Source organism: Scyliorhinus canicula, chromosome 13 (assembly GCF_902713615.1).
Source record: "Scyliorhinus canicula chromosome 13, sScyCan1.1, whole genome shotgun sequence".
Taxonomy (NCBI): Eukaryota; Metazoa; Chordata; class Chondrichthyes; order Carcharhiniformes; family Scyliorhinidae; genus Scyliorhinus; species Scyliorhinus canicula.
This window is the reverse complement of record NC_052158.1, coordinates 148,547,647-148,565,476: the sequence shown is the minus strand read 5'-3', so window position 1 is coordinate 148,565,476 and position 17,830 is coordinate 148,547,647. Positions and strand designations below refer to the sequence as shown.

Below are 17,830 nucleotides of genomic sequence, written 5' to 3'. Positions count from 1 at the left end.
TGGCAAATGGGCCATAATGTAGGAAAATGTGAAATTGTCCATTTTAGCAAAAGAATGGAAAAATAAGCCCATTATCTAAATGGTTAAAGAGCTCTGAGTTGCAGATGGATCTGGCTGTCTTAGTGCATGAAACACAACAGGTTAGCCTGCAGGTACAGCAAGAAACAGGGGAAGCTGATAGATAGAATGTCATTGTTTATTGTGAGTGGAATTGAATACAAAAGTAGGGAGGTTATGCGTTGATTATACAAGGCCACATCTGGAGTAATGTGCACATTATTGGTCTCCTTATCAAAGGAAGGATGTAACTGCATTAGGAGCAGTTCATTAATGGTTCACTAGTCTAATGCAAAAACTATGCAAAGAGAATGCAAAGAGGCTGCAGGGTGACTTGGACAGGCTGGCTGAGTGGGCAAATACTTGGCAAATGCAATATAAAGTGGGTAAATGTGAGGTTATCCACTTTGGTGGCAAAAACAGGAAGGCAGATTATTATCTGATTGGTGGTAGTTTAGGAAAAGGAGAAGTGCGACGAGACCTGGGTGTCATGGTGGAACAGTCGCTGAAGGTTGGTATGCAGGTACAGCAGGCAGTGAGGAAATCTAATGACATGGTGGCCTTCATAGCGAGAGGATTGGAGTATCGGAGTAGGGATGTCTTGCTGCAGTTATACAGGGCCTTGGTGAGGCCACACCTTGAGTATTGTGCGCAGTTTTGGTCTCCTAGTTTGAGGAAGGACGTTCTTGTTATTGAGGGTGTCCAGTGAAGGTTCACCAGACTAATTCCTGGGATGGCAGGACTGACACATGAAGAATGGCTGGATAGACTGGGCTTGTACTGACTGGAAGAATGAGTGGGGATCTCATAGAAACGTATAAAATCCTCATGGGACTGGACAGGATAAATGTGGGAAGAATGTTCCCGCCCGGATGGGGTACCTGGACGGGCACTCAGGTCTTGCGCAGATCAGCTGGCAGGGGTATTCGCAGACATCTTCAACTTCTCTTTACAACAATCTGAGGTCCCTATCTGCTTCAGGAAGATGACCATCATCCCTGTACCAAAAAAAGCCAAGCAGCGTGCCTTAATGACTATCGTCCAGTGGCTCTGACATCTGTCATCATGAAGTGCTTCGAAAGATTAGTCATGGCATAAATCAACTCCAGCCTCCCGGATTGCCTTGATCCACTACAATTCGCCTACGGCTGCAACAGGTCCACAGCAGATGCCATCTCCATGGCCCTGCACTCTACCCTGGAACACCTAGATAACAAAGACACCTATGTCAGACTCCTATTTATCGACTACAGCTCAGCCTTCAACACCATCATTCCTACACAACTCATCTCCAAACTCCGTGGACTTGGCCTCGGCTCCTCCCTCTGCGACTGGATCCTGAACTTTCTAACCCACAGGCCACAATCAGTAAGGATAGGCAAAAACACCTCCTCCACAATCATCCTCAACACCGGTGCCTCACAAGGCTGTGTCCTCAGCTCCTTACTATACTCCTTATACACCTATGACTGTGTGGCCAAATTCCCCTCCAACTCGATTTTCAAATTTTCTGATGGCACCACCGTACTGGGTCGGATCACAAACAACGACGAGACAGAGTACAGGAATGAGATAGAGAATCTGGTGAACTGGCATGACAACAATAATTTCTCCCTCAATGTCAACAAAACGAAGGAGATTGGCATCAACTTCAGGAAGTGTAGTGGAGAACATGCCCCTGTCTACATCAATGGGAATGAAGTAGAAAGGATCGTGAGCTTCAAGTTTTTAGGTGTTTAGATCACCAACAACCTGTCATGCCCCCCCATGCCGACACTATAGTTAAGAAAGCCCACCAACGACTCAACTTTCTCAGAAGACGAAGGAAATTTGGCATGTCACCTACGACTCTCACCAACTTCTACAGATGTACCACAGAAAGCATTCTTTCTGGTTGTATCACAGCTTGATATGGATCCTGCTCTGCACAAGACGGCAGGAAACTACAAAAGGTCGTGAATGTAGCCCAATCCATCACGCAAACCAGCCTCCCATCCATCGGCCCTGTCTATAATTCCCGCTGCCTCGGAAAGGCAGCCAGCATAATTAAGGACCCCACGCACCCCGGACATACTCTCTTCCACCTTCTTTCGTCAGGAAAAAGATACCAACGTTTGAGATCACGTACCAACCGACTCAAGAACAGCTTCTTCCCTGCTGCCATCAGACTTTTGAATGGACCTACCTCGTATTAAGTTGATCTTTTCTCGACACCTTGCTATAACTGTAACATTATATTCTGCAGTCTCTCCTTCCTTCCCTATGTACGGCATGCATTGTTTGGACAGCGTGCAAGAAACAGTACTTTTCACTGTATACTAATACATGTGACAATAATAAATCAAATACAATCAAAATGTTGGAGAAATTAAGAACTGGGGGTCACAGCCTAAGAATAAGGGTTAAGCCATTCAGGACTGAGATGAGGAAGAACCTCTTCTCTCAGAGAGTTGTGAACTTGTGGAATTTCTCTACCGCAGAAAGCTGTTGGGGCCAGTTTGTTGGATATATTCAAGAGGGAGCTGGATGTGGCCCTTGTGACTAAAGGGATCAAGGGGTATGGCGAGAAAGTGGGAATGGGACACTGAATTTGCATGATCAGCCATGATCATATTGAATGGTGGTGCAGGCTTGAAGGGCTGAATGGCCTACTCCTGCACTTAACTTCTATATTTCTATAGTCCAAAGATGTGCGGGTTAGGTGGATTGGCCATGCTAAATTGCCCGTAGTGTCCTTAAAAGTAAGGTTAAAGGGGGAGGGTTGTTGGGTTGTGGGTATGGGGTGGATACGTAGGTTTGAGTAGGGTGATCATTGCTCGGCACAACATCGAGGGCCGAAGGGCCTGTTCTGTGCTGTACTGTTCTATGTTCTATGTTCTATTTCTATGAGGAAAGGTTGGTATGGCTAGGCTTGTAGCCACTGGAGTTCAGAAGCGTAAGAGGTGGAAGAATCTAGAACTAGGGGCCATTGTTTCAAAATAAGAGGTTGTCCATTTAAGACAGAGACGGGGGGGGGAAATATTTTTTCTCAAAAAGGTTGTGAGTTTCTTCCACAAAAGGCTGTGGAAGCAGAGTCTTTGCATATTTTTAAGGCATAGATGGAAAGATTCTTGATAAGTTAGGCATTGGAAGGTTATTGGGGCTGGCTGGAAATGGAGAGTTGAGTTTCCAATCCAACCAGCCATGATCTTATTGAATAGCGGAGCAGGCTCAAGGGGCCTACGCCTGCTCCCAATTCATATGTAGCTTTGAACCTTCCATGGAAAACCTGGGTGAAGCTCCATCAGTTGAGGATGAGTCAGGGACAATGTGCCCACTTGCTCTGCAAGTGGAACTTGGGAGGCAGTTCAAACTGTAGCTGTGGCCAGCCAGGTTAGACCACCGGCCATGCGCTGAATACCTGCCCTGAGTCCTCCATTCCTGGTGCCATCATTTCATTTTTTTATTTTAAAAATAAATTTAGAGTGCCCAATTCATTTTTTTCTAATTAAGGGGCAATTTTAGCGTGTTCAATCCACCTACCTTGCACATCTTTGGGTTGTGGGGGCGAAACCCACACAAACACGGGGAGAACGTGCAAACTCCACACGGACAGTGATCCAGAGCCGGGATCGAACCTGGGACCTCGGCGCCGTGAGGCAACAGAGCTAACCCACTGCGCCACCGTGCTCCTGGTGCCATCATAACCATTCATATTGCACCACCTAAAGCCATTGAATGGATTGTTTATTATTTTAGTCTGGTGGCATCAGCTTCCTCAACCGTATGCATAAGATATCTTTAGAAATATTGATCCCTTTGAAAACTAAGGCTGGGATTTTCCGCTCCCGTTCTTATCAGGTGTGAATGGTGAAAGGATGGAAAATCCAGCGAGAGGTCGAAATCACACTGGCGGGGTGGGCTCTGATGCATGTACTCCCACTGCGATGTTAGGTAGGGAAGGCCATGAATTTGGCCCAACCGTAATGAAGGAAAGGCCGACAAATGTCTAAAATCAGCATCACGTGTAATTTGGATTAGAACTAGAAAGCGATCGTGTTTCTCATGGACTTCCTGCCCCGTCACCCTCTGAAGGTCGCCCGTCTGTGGAATCCTCTTTCCCAGAAAGCAGCGGAGGCCGCTTCATTGAAGTTCTTCAGGGTAGAGTTAGACAGGCTACGGGGGTCATGGGTTAGGGGGGGGGGACAGACAGGTGGGTGGATTTGAGACTACAATCGGATCAGCCATGATCTTATCAACTGGCGGAGCAGACTCACAAGGCTGAATGATTGCTCGTGCTCCTAAATCTTATGCCTCCATGTTCCTTTGGTGAAGGCCAAGTCCAAAGATGTGCAAGTTAGGTGGATTGGAGATGATAAATTGCCCTTAGTGTCCAAAATTGCCCTTAGTGTTGGGTGGGTTACTGGGTTATGGGGATAGGGTGGAGGTGTTAACCTTGGGTAGGGTTCTCTTTCCAGGAGCCGGTGCAGACTCGATGGGCCGAATGGCCTCCTTCTGCACTGTAAATTCTATGTAATCTATGTTTAGGAGTTGCTGTTTGTCAGGTATCATCTAAAAATGACCACTAAAACAGTCGGATTGACCGGCAAATCAGCTGACCAATTACTTTGAAGTCCTACTCCAGGGTTTGAGCACACAATTCCAGGCTGACACTCTAGTGTAGTACTGAGAGAGTGCTGCACTACAGGACTTTCAGATAAGACAAGATCTCATGGTATTATTCAAAGAAGAAAAGGGGATTTCTCCCCCCGTGTCCTCGACAATATTTATCCCTCAATCAACATCACAAAAGATTAGAAATTATCTGGACATTATGACAGTGCTGTTTGTGGGAGTTTGTTGTGCACAAATTAGCTGGCCCATTTCTGACATGACACAGTGACTAATTAAAAAAAAAGTACTTCATTGGTTGTTAAGTGTTTTGAGACATCTGGTGGTCATGGGAAGTGCAATATGAATGCATGTGTTTCTTTCTTTATTTCTTCACAGAAGTGAGGTTATCACACAGTTGCCAACATGGCAACCTGGGGTAGACAATAAATGTGGCGTAGTCAGGTGACATCTGTTTCATTGAGACTTCAGGTTATCCTGAACCCTGTTTAAATTTTTATTCCCAAAGCTTTATGCCTGGTTAAAATCCACATGGTTGGATTGGATTGGATTTGTTTATTGTCATGTGTACCGAGGTACAGTGAAGTATTTTTCTGCGAGCAGCTCAAACAGATCGTTTAGTACATGAAAAGAAATGAAAAGAAAATACATAATAGGTTACACAAGGTACACAATATAAAAACATAGACATGGTATCAGGTGAAGCATACAGGAGTGTAGTATTAATCATGTCAGTCCATAACAAGGTCGTTTAGGAGTCTGGTAACAGCGGGGAAGAGGATGTTTTTGAGTCTGTTCATGCGTGTTCTCAGACTTTTGTATCTCCTGCCCGGAGAAAATTGGAAGAGTGAGTAAGCTGGGTGGGAGGGGTCATTCATTATGTTGCCCGCTTTCCCCAGGTAGCGGGAGGTGTAGACAGAGTCAATAGATGGGAGGCAGGTTTGTGTGATGGACTGGGCTGTGTTTACGACTCTCTGAAATTTCTAATGGTCTTGGGCCGAGCAGTTGCCATACCAGGCTGTGATGCAGCCAGGTAGGATGCTTTCTATGGTACGTCTGTAAAAGCTGGTAAGAGTCAGTGTGCACATGTCGCACTTCCTTTGTTTCCTGACGAAGTACAGGCGCTGTTATGCTTTCTTGGTGGTAACATCGACGTGGGTGGACCAGGACAGATTTTTGGTGATGTGTACCCTAGGAATTTGAAGCTGTCAACCATCTCCACCTCGACCCATTGAAGCAGATAGGGGTGTGTACAGTACTTTGCTTCTGTACAGTACTCGTGCTTTCTATCGTCCACCCTCCCAACCCAAGGAAATTCTCCCCCCCACCCCAATTACACCACTGATTCACTGAGTGGGTGTTACTTAACATAATCTAATCAATGCATTAAAGCATTAAATAAAGATTACAGAACATAACTGCATCCTTTGCATAGAACATGAAAGCTGGAACATAAGTTCATTAGGATAATTTGTATCTCTAACTGGTTCATGTCTTGCATTAGTATTCCATTTAGCTTTCTTTTATACCCTGTTTCGTTTGATATCAATAAAGTACAAATAATCTTGCTGCATGAATCAACAGGGAATCACTCCATCATTAATTTTGGATTCAGACATTGCTCCCATGTATTCCTATCAAAGGTAGTTTTCAAATTGCATCTTTCCTTTCACTGCTTGTGAAAGATGTTTTCACATAAAACAGTTCATTCCGGTGTCATAGCAACCATCACCGCTAAGTTCCTCCTACCCCTACCCTCCAGCCTGATTAGGATAGCTATTGTCATTCCTTCACCAGAATATCCTGGAATTCCCTTTAATTCATGACCACAAGGGCCATGGCATTTACTGGAGGAACATCTTGGCCAATTTCACAGGACAATGAGGAATGATCGATAAACGTGGCCTTGCACTGGGACTGAAGAAGACATGCTCCAAGGGAAAGATTGAACAGAGGCAATGGCGCTGTCCCCTAGTCGCCACACTCCGGCGCCTGTTCGGGTACACTGAGGGAGAATTCAGAATGTCCGATTCACCTCACAAGAACGTCTTTCGGGACTTGTGGGAGGAAACCGGAGCACCCGGAGGAAACCCACGCAGACACGGGGGGAACGTGCAGACTTCGCACAGACAGTGACCCAAGCCAGGAATCAAACCAGGGACCCTGGCGCCGTAAATCAATGGTGCTAACCACTGTGCTACCATGCTGCCTATTATCGTTCCAACGGCTTCTTCCCTATCCCCAATGTTTTTGTACTTAATAATAGGAATATTGAAAGAAATTTAAAGAAGTTCATTTAATGGCAATTATTTTTCTCCTGGTTTTGCTTGCGTTTATGCCCTGGAGGTAAATCTTCAGCCCATGGAGGCTCCATGGCTGTGAGTCCAGTTTACTTTAGGGTTAATGAGACCATGGAAATAATACTTCAGCTCCAAAGGATAATTCCAGGTAGGCAGTGCCATCTATGCATCATGTGTAACATTTGCTCATGGAGGCTGTGGTACAGTCGGATGCTGGCTGTGCAGTTTCAAAGGCAAGCTCTTTTTCCCCTCTGTTTCCAGATTCAGTTCTGCTAAAACATCTTTATCCTCAATCTGACAGTTGAGGAATATTTCCCTTGGACAGTTGCCAAATTCACCCATCGATAACTCTTGACAAGACACGAGGACAGGTTCTGATTTAGGGTGCAATATTTCTTCTGCCATTCGGCCGCTCGCAAAAAATGGCTCATTGTCATAATCTATCATCACTGAAACTGGGTCGAGGCTACTTCAAATTTAGCGGCCTTGTAAATAAAGATTTTCACCCTTCTGATTCGGCCCAGAGGTCCCAGAGGTGAAGGGTTAATGATTTGACCTATTGCAAAAGATTGCTTCCTCGTCTGGCCTTGGGACTGGTTACAATGCAATCCATTGACAAAAGAACAGATTTGCCATTGATGTAGCAGTTGATCATTTGTTGAGAGCGTTGCTAAGTGCTACACCTACAATTAGCATTTTTATTGCAGTGGCTGTTGTTTTATGAGCAACGAGGACAGCCAATCAAGACCCCACAAATAGCACTTGAGATGACTGAGCCATTAATCTGTTTTGATGATGTTTGTTGAGGAGGAATGTTGACCAGGACACTGACGGGATGCCAAAGATTTTAGTCATGGAGGACCACAAGGTTATTCCGTGTTGATTTGGAAAGGAGACAGAACTTCGGTTTCAATATCTCCTCTGGAAGTTGACACTTCCAAATTCAGCTCGCTGAGCTGCACCAAAATATTAGCCTAATTAAACGATTGCGCATCAGGTTACCCATCCCACCTTCCACCTCACAGTTGAAAATTCCAACTAGTGAGCTAAACTGAAGTTTCATAAACTGTTACAAAAGAAATCATATAAAGCCTTGAGAGGAAATGCATTTATATAGCGCCTTTGACAACCTCAGTGCAGCTAAAAAGCACTTTACAGGCAACCAGCTTCTCTTGCAGGACAGTCACTGTCTAGCGTGGGAAACACAGCAGACAATTTGCCCATGCCTGATATCATAGTGAGGACTTTCCAATGGAAGATTAAACCAGCAGGGACATTTTCCCAGTGTGCTACTCGATATTACGGGAGGCAGTGGCGTTGTGGTATTGTCACTGGACTAATAATCCAAAGACCCAGGGAAATGTTCTGGGTACCAGGTTCGAACCCCACCATGGCAAATGGTAAAATTTCAATTCAATAAAAATCTGTAATGAAAAGTTTAATGATGGCCATGAAAGCATTGTCGTAAAAACCCAACTGGTTTGCTAGTGTCCTTTAGGGAAGGAAATCTGTCATCCTTACTTGGTCTGGCCTACATGTGACTCCAGACCCACAGCAATGTGGTTGACTCTCAAATGCCCTCAGGGGTGGGCAACAAATTCTGGCCCAGCCAGGGTTTGAGGGGCCATGGGGTGTAGGTGGGAGGGCATGGTTGGTGTGAATTAGCATGGACGGGGCGTACCGAGTGTTTGATGGGGGTGAGAGGGGGTGAGGGCTAGCGGGCTGTGCTTTTTGTTACCATTAAGATAAAGCCCCAGATTGCTGAGTCAGGTCTTTCAGACAGCCAACCTCCATAGTTGGCAGCCCCAGAAACCACCCCATGGACTGAAAATTAGAACAACCGAACAACTTTCTCCGAAGTTGGATTTGCAGAGTTGGGAATTTTCCCCACACTGCATGCGTAAATTCAGGCCACTGTCTGTTTTTCCTTTTAATCCAAAATTCCTGACAAACTCGTCAAAAGCGGATTCTATTGTTTGGCCTGTCACTTTAACTTTGGCTGGAGATTTCTTCGAGGGATAATCTCCTCATGGCATGGTAGCACAGTGGTCAGCACTGCAGCCTCACAGGGCCAGGGACACGGGTTCAATTCCAGGCTTGTCTGTCTGGAGTTCGCATATTCTCCCCGTATCTGCATGCATTTCCACCGGGGGGGCTGCCCACACCTCTTCCTTTGCCCTCCTCTTCTTCGGGAGCCTTCATTGAGCTGGGCACAGAAGGTTTGCTTTGACAGTCAGGACTATGATATCCGCAGCATGTGGCCGGTCCAGTTGAGTTGACTTCAGATGACCATGGCCTTAATGCTGGTGCTCTTGGCTCCATCAAGGATGCTGATGTTAGTCCGCCTGTCCTTCCAGCTGAGGCGCAGAATCTGTCTCAGACAGCATTGATGGCACCTCTTCAGGACATTGAGGTGACGTCTGTACGTAATCCAAGATTCTGAGCCATGTAAAAGAGTTGGGACGATGACTGCCACATACATGAGGATCTTGCTGTCAGCACAGATGTTGTGGTCATTAAAGACTCATCCTTAAATCCAAAGGAGGCTCTCGCGGATTGAATACAGTGCTGGATTTCTGCATTGATGTCAGCTTTTGAGGAGAGGTGGCTACCTAGGTGTGGGAAATGTTCCATATTTTGGAGGGTTTCTTCGCTGATCTTGATTGAGGAAGATACTAGATTTTGCCCCAGATGGGTTGGTCTTGAGGTTGAGGCTGAGACCGATTCTTCGGTATTCTTCTGCGAGTTTGTCAAGCATGTCTTGGTGATTCGCTTCTGAGAGAGTGGAGATGGCGATGTCACCCACATACTGAAGTTCCACGAGCGATGTACCACGAGGGTGTGTACAATCCTGCTTGACTCCAGTCTCGCCCTTGAAGGTGTCTGTTTTATTTCCATGGGTGAGCACTGTCGCCAACATATTGCCGTGGAGGAATCAGAGGATGTTGATGAACGTCTGTGGAAGCCGGCCTTTGACAGGGTCTCCCAAAGCACATTCTAATTGACTGAGTCATAAGCCTTGGTCAGATCAACGAAGGCCATGTCGAGTGGTTGATGTTGCTGCTGACATTTCTCTTGAAGTTGCCAAGCAGTGAAAATGATGACCCCTGTTCCACGATTTGGTTGGAAGTCACACCGGCTTTCTGGAAGGATGTCTTCAGAGACTGGGAGAAGGTGGCTCGCGAGGATTTGGGTGATTATCTTCCCGGCGATGGAGAGGAGGGAGGTTCCTCGGTATGTCCCACAGTCCTCTTTGTCACCTTTCTTGAAGATGGTGGTGATGACAGCATCCTGATGTTGGCAGGAATTTTTTCTCTGTCCCAGAGTTTCAGGTACAGCTGATGGAGATAATGAACTCTTCTTCAAGTTTGAAATTCTCCTGCAGCTTTACCATTATTCATGTTTAATGGCGTGTTTAATGGCGGCTGTGACTTCATCTGGGCTTATTGGGCGTCCAAGGCCATCTTTGATTGGCGTTTTGGGGATTTCCTCAAATACATCCTCATCCATGATTGCGTCATTGTTTAGATGTTCTTTTAAGTCTTCTCTCCATCAATGGCCGATTGTTTCTTTGTCTCTCACGAGGATTCTGCACTGGTTTGAGGCCTACAGTATTGGGCCCATTTGTTGCCTTGGTAGCACTGAAGAAGCCCAAGGTTTTATGCTTGTCAGAGAGGAGTTGCAGCTCCCCAGCTTTCTCAGTCCACCATTGGACTTTGATTTTCCTAGTTCTTCTTTGTAGTTCCACCTTAGCTGATTGATGGGCTCTCCTTTTTGTCTTGCCAGCCAGGAAGAGTTTTCCTCTGCTTGTCGACGAGGTCTTGGATGGTGTGGACAATCTCTTCGAACAAGTCTTGGTGTTTCCTGGTCTGGAAGCTGATGGCTTCTTCGCAGCTGACGATGATGGCTGTCTTCAACTCTTTCCGGTTTTCCTCCACTCCGTTAGGATAGACACTTTGCACATTTTGGAGACGATATTGTTGGACGTTTTCCAACATGCTTGGCTTTTGAAGCCGCCCCACGTTGATCTTTTTTCTGAGCTGTTTCTACATCTTCCGCTGCTTCTGGTGGAGTTTGATGGATGTAGAGGAGTGGATGATCTGCTGGCCTGTCCAACAATCACCTGCACTGGTCACCGCTTTGGTGATGAGGACATCCTTATGGTCTCGGGATCAGACGACGATGAAGTTGATCATGTGCCAGTGCTTTGATTGGAGGTGTCTCCAGGAAGTGGAACAGTGTGTTAGTGATGAAAAGTTGGTGTTCCATGGATTTGTTGAGCAGAATGGCAATGGAATTGCAATTCCAAACTTCCTTTCCGATGGTTCCTTTCCAGAGTTGGGAGTCCTTTCCAACCCTGGTGTTGAAGTCCCCAAGGAGGATGATCTTATCTTCCTTTGGAATGTTGGAGAGTATGGTGTCCAGGGGTGGAATAGAAGCCTTCTTTGGGCTCATCATTGGCATCAAGTGCCGGGGCGTAGACACTCATGACTGTTGCCTACTGGTTGTGAAGAAGTTGTAGACTGAAATTCATGAAGCTTTTGGTGACAGGGGACTTGGAGGGCAGTTGATGTGTTTGTTCCTGATGGAGAATCCAATTCAATGTATCCGGGGCTGATCCTCAGGTTTTCCTCTCCAGAAGAAGGTGTAACCGCTGCTATCTTTCCTCAGCTGGCCTTTGCCTGGGTATTTTTCAGGGCAGCGATGTAAATGTTGAAGTGCCTGAGTTCATCGTTCTGGTCGATTGTTTTGCTTAATATTCATGAGGTTTCCGACATTCAAGGCTCCAAAATCCAGTTAACTATAATTTTCTGACCAGATGTAGATGAGCCTCCTGGATGCGGTTTTCCAGCAGGAACTATTTTTCAGGCACCATATCTGCCTTTTCCCAATACAGAGTGAGCAGAGTGGATCCTGAAGAGGGCTGTCAGTCATGAAGAAAGCTGCTGAAATGCTCTCCTTTTCCTCTTCCAAGAATGAGAATCAAACTCTACCACTTATGTGCCGGTTCAAAGCTAGGGACTTCCAGATCTCAAAATCCCCTGACTGTTGTGTGCTCTGTTTCACAGAGACATGGCTCACCCCCATCTCACCGGACTGTGCCATACAACCTCAAGGCTTCTCAATTCACCGGGCGGACCGCACGGCATCTTCAGGCAAAGCAAAGGGTGGACGGGTGTGCATCCTCATCAACTCCTCCTGGTGCTTGGATGTGGCGGCCTACTTCTCCCCGGACTTAGAATACAGGGACTCAGACGACCCTGGCCTATATAAGAAATCCAGGTACGACCTCTGTAAAGCCATCCGAGATGCCAAGAGAGAACATCAAACCAAGCTAGAGTCACAGACAAACTCTCGACGGTTGTGGCAAGGACTAAACAACATAACGGGCTACAAAGCGAAGCCGAGCAGCATCTCCAGCAGCAGTGCACCCCTCCCCGATGAACTCAATGCATTCTATGCTCGGTTCGAACAGGAAACCAACAATCGCTGTCAAGTGCCCCAGCAGCCCATAATTCACCCATACCCACCATCACAGCTTCCAAAGTCAGATCGGCCTTCCTGAAAGTGAACCCTCGGAAGGCGACGGGCTCGGACGGGATCCCTGGTCGTGAACTCAGAGCCTGCACGGACCAGCTGGCAGAGGTGTTCACGGACATCTTTAACCTGTCCCTACTCCACTCCGAGGTCCCCACCTGCTTCAAGACCACCATCATACCGGTGCCAAAGAAGAACCAGGCAATGTGCCTCAATGACTACCGTCCGGTGGCCCTGACTTCAGTTGTAATGAAGTGCTTCGAGAGGTTGGTCATGAAGTGCATCACCTCCATACTCCCAGAATGCCTTGATCCACTGCAATTCGCATACCGCCACAACCGGTCCACAGCAGACGCCACTTTTCTCGCCCTACACTCATCCCTAGAGCATCTCAACAACAAGGAGTCCTATATCAGATGCCTATTTATTGAATACAGCTACGCCTTCAACACCATAATCCCAGCCAACCTCATATCAAAGCTCCAAAACCTAGGACTTGGCTCCCCACTCTGCAACTGGATCCTCGACTTTCTGGCCCACAGACCACAATCTGTAAGAATGAGCAACAACACCTCCTCCACAATAGTCCTCAATACCGGGGCCCCGCAAGGCTGCATACTTAGCCCCCTACTCTACTCCCTGTACACACACGACTGCAGAGTCGTGGCAAAATTTGGTTCCAACTCCATCTACAAGTTTGCTGATGATACGACCGTAGTGGGCCGCATCTCGAATAACGACGAGTCAGAATAAAGGAGGGAGATAGAGAACCTAGTGGAGTGTTGCAGTGTCAACAATCTCTCCCTCAATGTCAGCCAAACTAAAGAGCTGGTCATTGACTTCAGGAAGCAAAGTACTGTACACACCCCTGTCAGCATCAACGGGGCCGAGGTGGAGATGGTTAGCAGTTTCAAATTCCTTGGGGTGTTCCAACATTGCATGAGAACCAACAATGTTGAAAATATTTGAACTGCTCCCTACCCACCCTGCTTCAAATGGACTGGCTGTGAGAACCATCCAACCATCAAACCGCCATGAAGAATCAGCATCAGCCTCTCTACAAATCAGAGTTGCCTCGTTTCCTGATCATAGAACAACACCCATGTCACCACAGGTGTTACATCTGCCGAGTGACTAATGGACAGGTGCATTAGAACAAGATTGGATCTGGTATTTCCAAATTTGGCAGGGAGAGTGAATGCACAAAAGAAAGATCACAATAATAATAATAGCTTATTGTCACAAGTAGGCTTTAATGAAGTTACTGTGAAAAACCCCTAGTCGCCACATTCCGGCGCCTGTTCGGGTAGGCCGGTACGGGAATTGAACCCGCGCTGCTGTTCGTGTTCTGCATTACAAGCCAGCTGTTTAGCTCACTGTGCGAAACAGCCCCAGAACAACTCAAACAAAATGAGAGAACATTTGAGGTGGGCGGCTTGGTACATGTAAGGAATTTTGGTGCTGACTCCAATTGGATCCCTGGAATGGTCGTGGCCAGAAGAGGTCCAGTGTTGCGTGAAAATAGACATCCAAGAGAAATGGGTGAAGAAACACCCGGACCATTGGACAAGAAGAGAATTGTACACTGAGCCAGTGGGACAGTCTGCCCCCAGTCCGCCCGTCAGCGATATGGCTACTGATGAAAGTAATGCTGCAGCAAGTTACCCCGAGGAAGAAGCCATTAATGTTCCAGGGGGAACTGGAGAGGTTATCTGCACTGACAACTCTCGCAAATCGAGAGTCAACCCATTGAGGATCAAACCGAATTTATTGCTACTGCGGGAGTATCTGCTAGTGAATTACAATGCTCCCAAGGAATCAGTAAGTCCCTGGATCAACCTACCTTTGCGCTGTTGCGATCTATTTGTTCTATAACATTCCAAATAGTTCCATGGTTATTGAAATGTGTTAATCAGGTAGCATGGCCCTTTAAGGGGCGTGTTCTCGGTTGGTCACTTAACCCATTCGGCCAAACGTGCTGGAGTACGCGAATCCCAGGGCTGAGCACGGGTTTTCTTCGCCAATTTGCAGCCTGCAGTCACGGTGTATGGTAGCTTTATCTCACTCTCTGGTAATAGTTATCTACCTTAATAGATTATCATAGAATGTACAGTGCAGAAGGAGGCCACTCGGCCCATCGAGTCTGCACCGGCTCTTGGAAAGAGCACCCTACCCGAGGTCAACACCTCCACCCTATCCACATAACCCAGTAACCCCACCCAACACTAAGGGCAATTTTGGACACTAAGGGCAATTTATCATGGCCAATCCACCTAACCTGCACATCTTTTGGACTGTGGGAGGAAAATGGAGCATCCGGAGGAAACCCACGCACACACGGGGAGGATGTGCAGACTCCGCACAGACTGTGACCCAAGCCGGAATCGAACCTGGGACCCTGGAGCTGTGAAGCAATTGTTACATCCACAATGCTACCGTGCTGCCCTAAAACTTTTTTTAAAATTCAGAGTACCCAATTCATTTTTTCCAATTAAGGGGCAATTTAACGTGTTCAATCCACCTACTTTGCACATCTTTGGGTTGTGGGGGCCAAACCCACGCAAACACGGGGAGAATGTGCAAACTCCACACAGACAGTGATCCAGAGCCGAGATCAAACCTGGGACCTCGGCGCCATGAGACTGCAGTGCTATCACTGCGCCACCGTGCTGCCCAATAAACTGTTAATTCATTAATCTGCTTGCTGGTTGCCAGTCTTTCAAGATACTACATGGGTGGCAGCAGGGTGGCGCAATGGTTAGCATTGTCGCCTTATGGTGCCGAGGTCCCAGGTTCGATCCCGCCTCTGGGTCATTGTCCGTGTGGAGTTTGCACATTCTCCCCGTATTTGCGTGGGTTTCGCCCCCACAACCCAATGATGCGCTGGATAGGTGGATTGGCCACGCTAAATTGCTCCTTAATTTGGAAAAAATGAACTGGGTACCCTAAATTTTTTTTTTAAGATACTACATGGGTCTAGTCAGCCCCTCACTTCCTCCACAGGCATCTACTCCCTCCCACTCTCTTCCCAAAACAGGGCATGGCGGGTGTTTTTGGCCACAACAACGGCGGGCATTGCTGCGGGCGGGGCTGGAAAATTTGGAGAGCTGTTAGCGGCTCTCCAAGTATTCTTGGCCCACCCACGACAATGCCTGTCAATGCCGAGGCTGGAAAATCCCAGCCGTAGAATTTTCCCAGTTCCCTCTATTAAAAACGTTCATTATTCTAAAAGCCTTTGCCCGCATTGCAAAATCAAAAAGATTCAATCGTAACTTTCCAAAACATTTTCAGGTCTACATAATAATCTTTATTAATATCACAAGTCGGCTTACATCAACACTGCAATGATGTTACTGTGAAACGCCCCTAGTCGCCACACTCCGGCGCCTGTCCGGGTACACAGAGGGAGAATTCAGAATGTCCAATTCACCTAACAAGCGCGTCTTTCGGGTCTTGTGGGAGGAAACCCACGCAGAGACAGGGGGGAACGTGCAGACTCCGCACGGACAGTGACCCAAGCCGGGAATCGAACCCAGGGTCCCTGGTGCTGTGAAGCAACAGTGCTAACCACTGTGTTACTGTGCCAAGAACGAGGAGGTGTGTCAGACTAAAAGACAGACTTGTCAACGAGCTGGCCCAGATATGATAGGCTGAATGGCATCCTTCTGCATTACATGGTCCAATTATGAATCGGATAAAATCCTCTGAGTGCCTGCCGAGGTTAACCCAATCGGGAACTGTTCCGTCTAGGTTAATGAAGGATATTAGCTAAAATTAGATTTGAATTGGAAAATTCTATAATTAACCATGATCTCGTGGTCCTTTCTCTTAATAGAATCAAGGAAGGTACTTTTGGGCGGAGGATGGGCGGCCAATCTTAAATGGACCCTCGTGCGTGTGTCATAGAAGGAAAGAATTGTTAGGTAATGAAATGGAAAACCTTCCCCCTCTGGGAACTATCTGCATCACTGCCAGTACTATTTCCATCCTTTAACCCACCAGAGGAACAATCAAACTTTCGACTTGTTCTTTCTGATATTTGGGGCAGTGGATGTGCCCACTGCAAGATTGTTTTGCGGAGAGTTAAATAGTGGCTCTTATGGCAGGGAAAGGATTATGTCATGATTTTGATCTAATTAAATTAAACACAGCTTTCGTCTGTCTATTAAATCAAAGCGCTTTTTTCATATCCACTGCCATTTTGTTATGTAACGTTGATTTGTATGGTTGAGGTATGGATTCAGCAGCAGAGGGGGTGAATAAAATATTTAATTCTTTCTTGACTTGCGACATGCGTGCAAAAACCTGAGGCTGAATCAAACCTTCAAACTGCTTTCTGTTAGTGTCGGATAATCGATCCAGCCTTTTCGAGCTCAATGTATGCACGTTGTCTTTCTGCTTCCTGAACTTAAGCCACTTCAGCTCATTCTGGGACGGCAAAAGCCCCTTGGCTGAATCCCATCTGCTCATTTGGAAAATTGGAGGGAATTCCCATTCCCGACATAATAAAGGTCACCCTGCTTAGTCATGAATTCCTGCGATTCAGGATGCAAAAGGAGGGTTGTATTACATTTCCAGGTTTTAGGCACAGTGATAGCCTGCCAAGGAAAATCCAGACACAAACAAGGCAACCATAGAATTAATCCTTGTGTGCTTATTTTTTTAAAGCTCATTCACAGGGATGTGGGCGCCTCTGGCTGGGCAACATTTATTGCCCATTCCTAATAAGAGTCAACCAAATTGCTGTGGGTCAGTCTGCCAGACCAGTTGATTTCCTTTCCCGAAAGGCACTAAGTGAACCAAATTGACAACATTTTCATGGTCATTGTTAGACTTTAAATTCCAGATTTTTATTGAATTCAAATTTTCCCATCTGCCGGAGTGAGATTCGAACATCGTTACCCCAGAAGATCACCCTGGATCTCTGATCCCGTGACAATACCACTACGCCACTGCCTCCCCCTTGCTTTTAAATGCCAGTAAAGAGATAAAGATTTGGATTTGGACAACACCTTTCTTGACATCAAGGTGCCCCAAAAGATTAACTACGTTCTGAGAAATACAGACATTCTTATGATCAAGGAACTGTGATAGACAATGTGTAACATTCGACAAACAGCAATGACCAGATAATCTGTTCTTTTTTCAGGTGTTTTGAGGGTTAACATGTCAGCCAGGGCACCAACAAAAACTCTGCTCTTCTTCAAAATAGCGTCATTGGACAGTTTAGGTGTGCCCCAGAGGGGTAGACGGGGTCGCAGTTCAAAGTCGGAGCTGAAGGATGGCACCTTCAACAATGCAGCACTTGATCGGCACTGCACTGG

At 46.6% G+C, this 17,830-nt stretch overlaps 1 protein-coding gene across 1 annotated transcript in view; it reads left to right on the top strand.

Annotated features, from left to right (window-relative positions):
• Nucleotides 1-14,135: 14,135 nt before the first annotated feature.
• The window catches only part of LOC119975659 (uncharacterized protein K02A2.6-like), a gene marked incomplete at its 3' end in the record, with an annotated part of 38,016 nt that continues 34,321 nt past the window's right edge, over nt 14,136-17,830 (top strand). The window contains exon 1 of the mRNA XM_038815441.1: nt 14,136-14,327. Coding sequence (XP_038671369.1) covers nt 14,136-14,327 — 192 coding nt within the window. The remainder of the gene's footprint in view (nt 14,328-17,830) is intronic.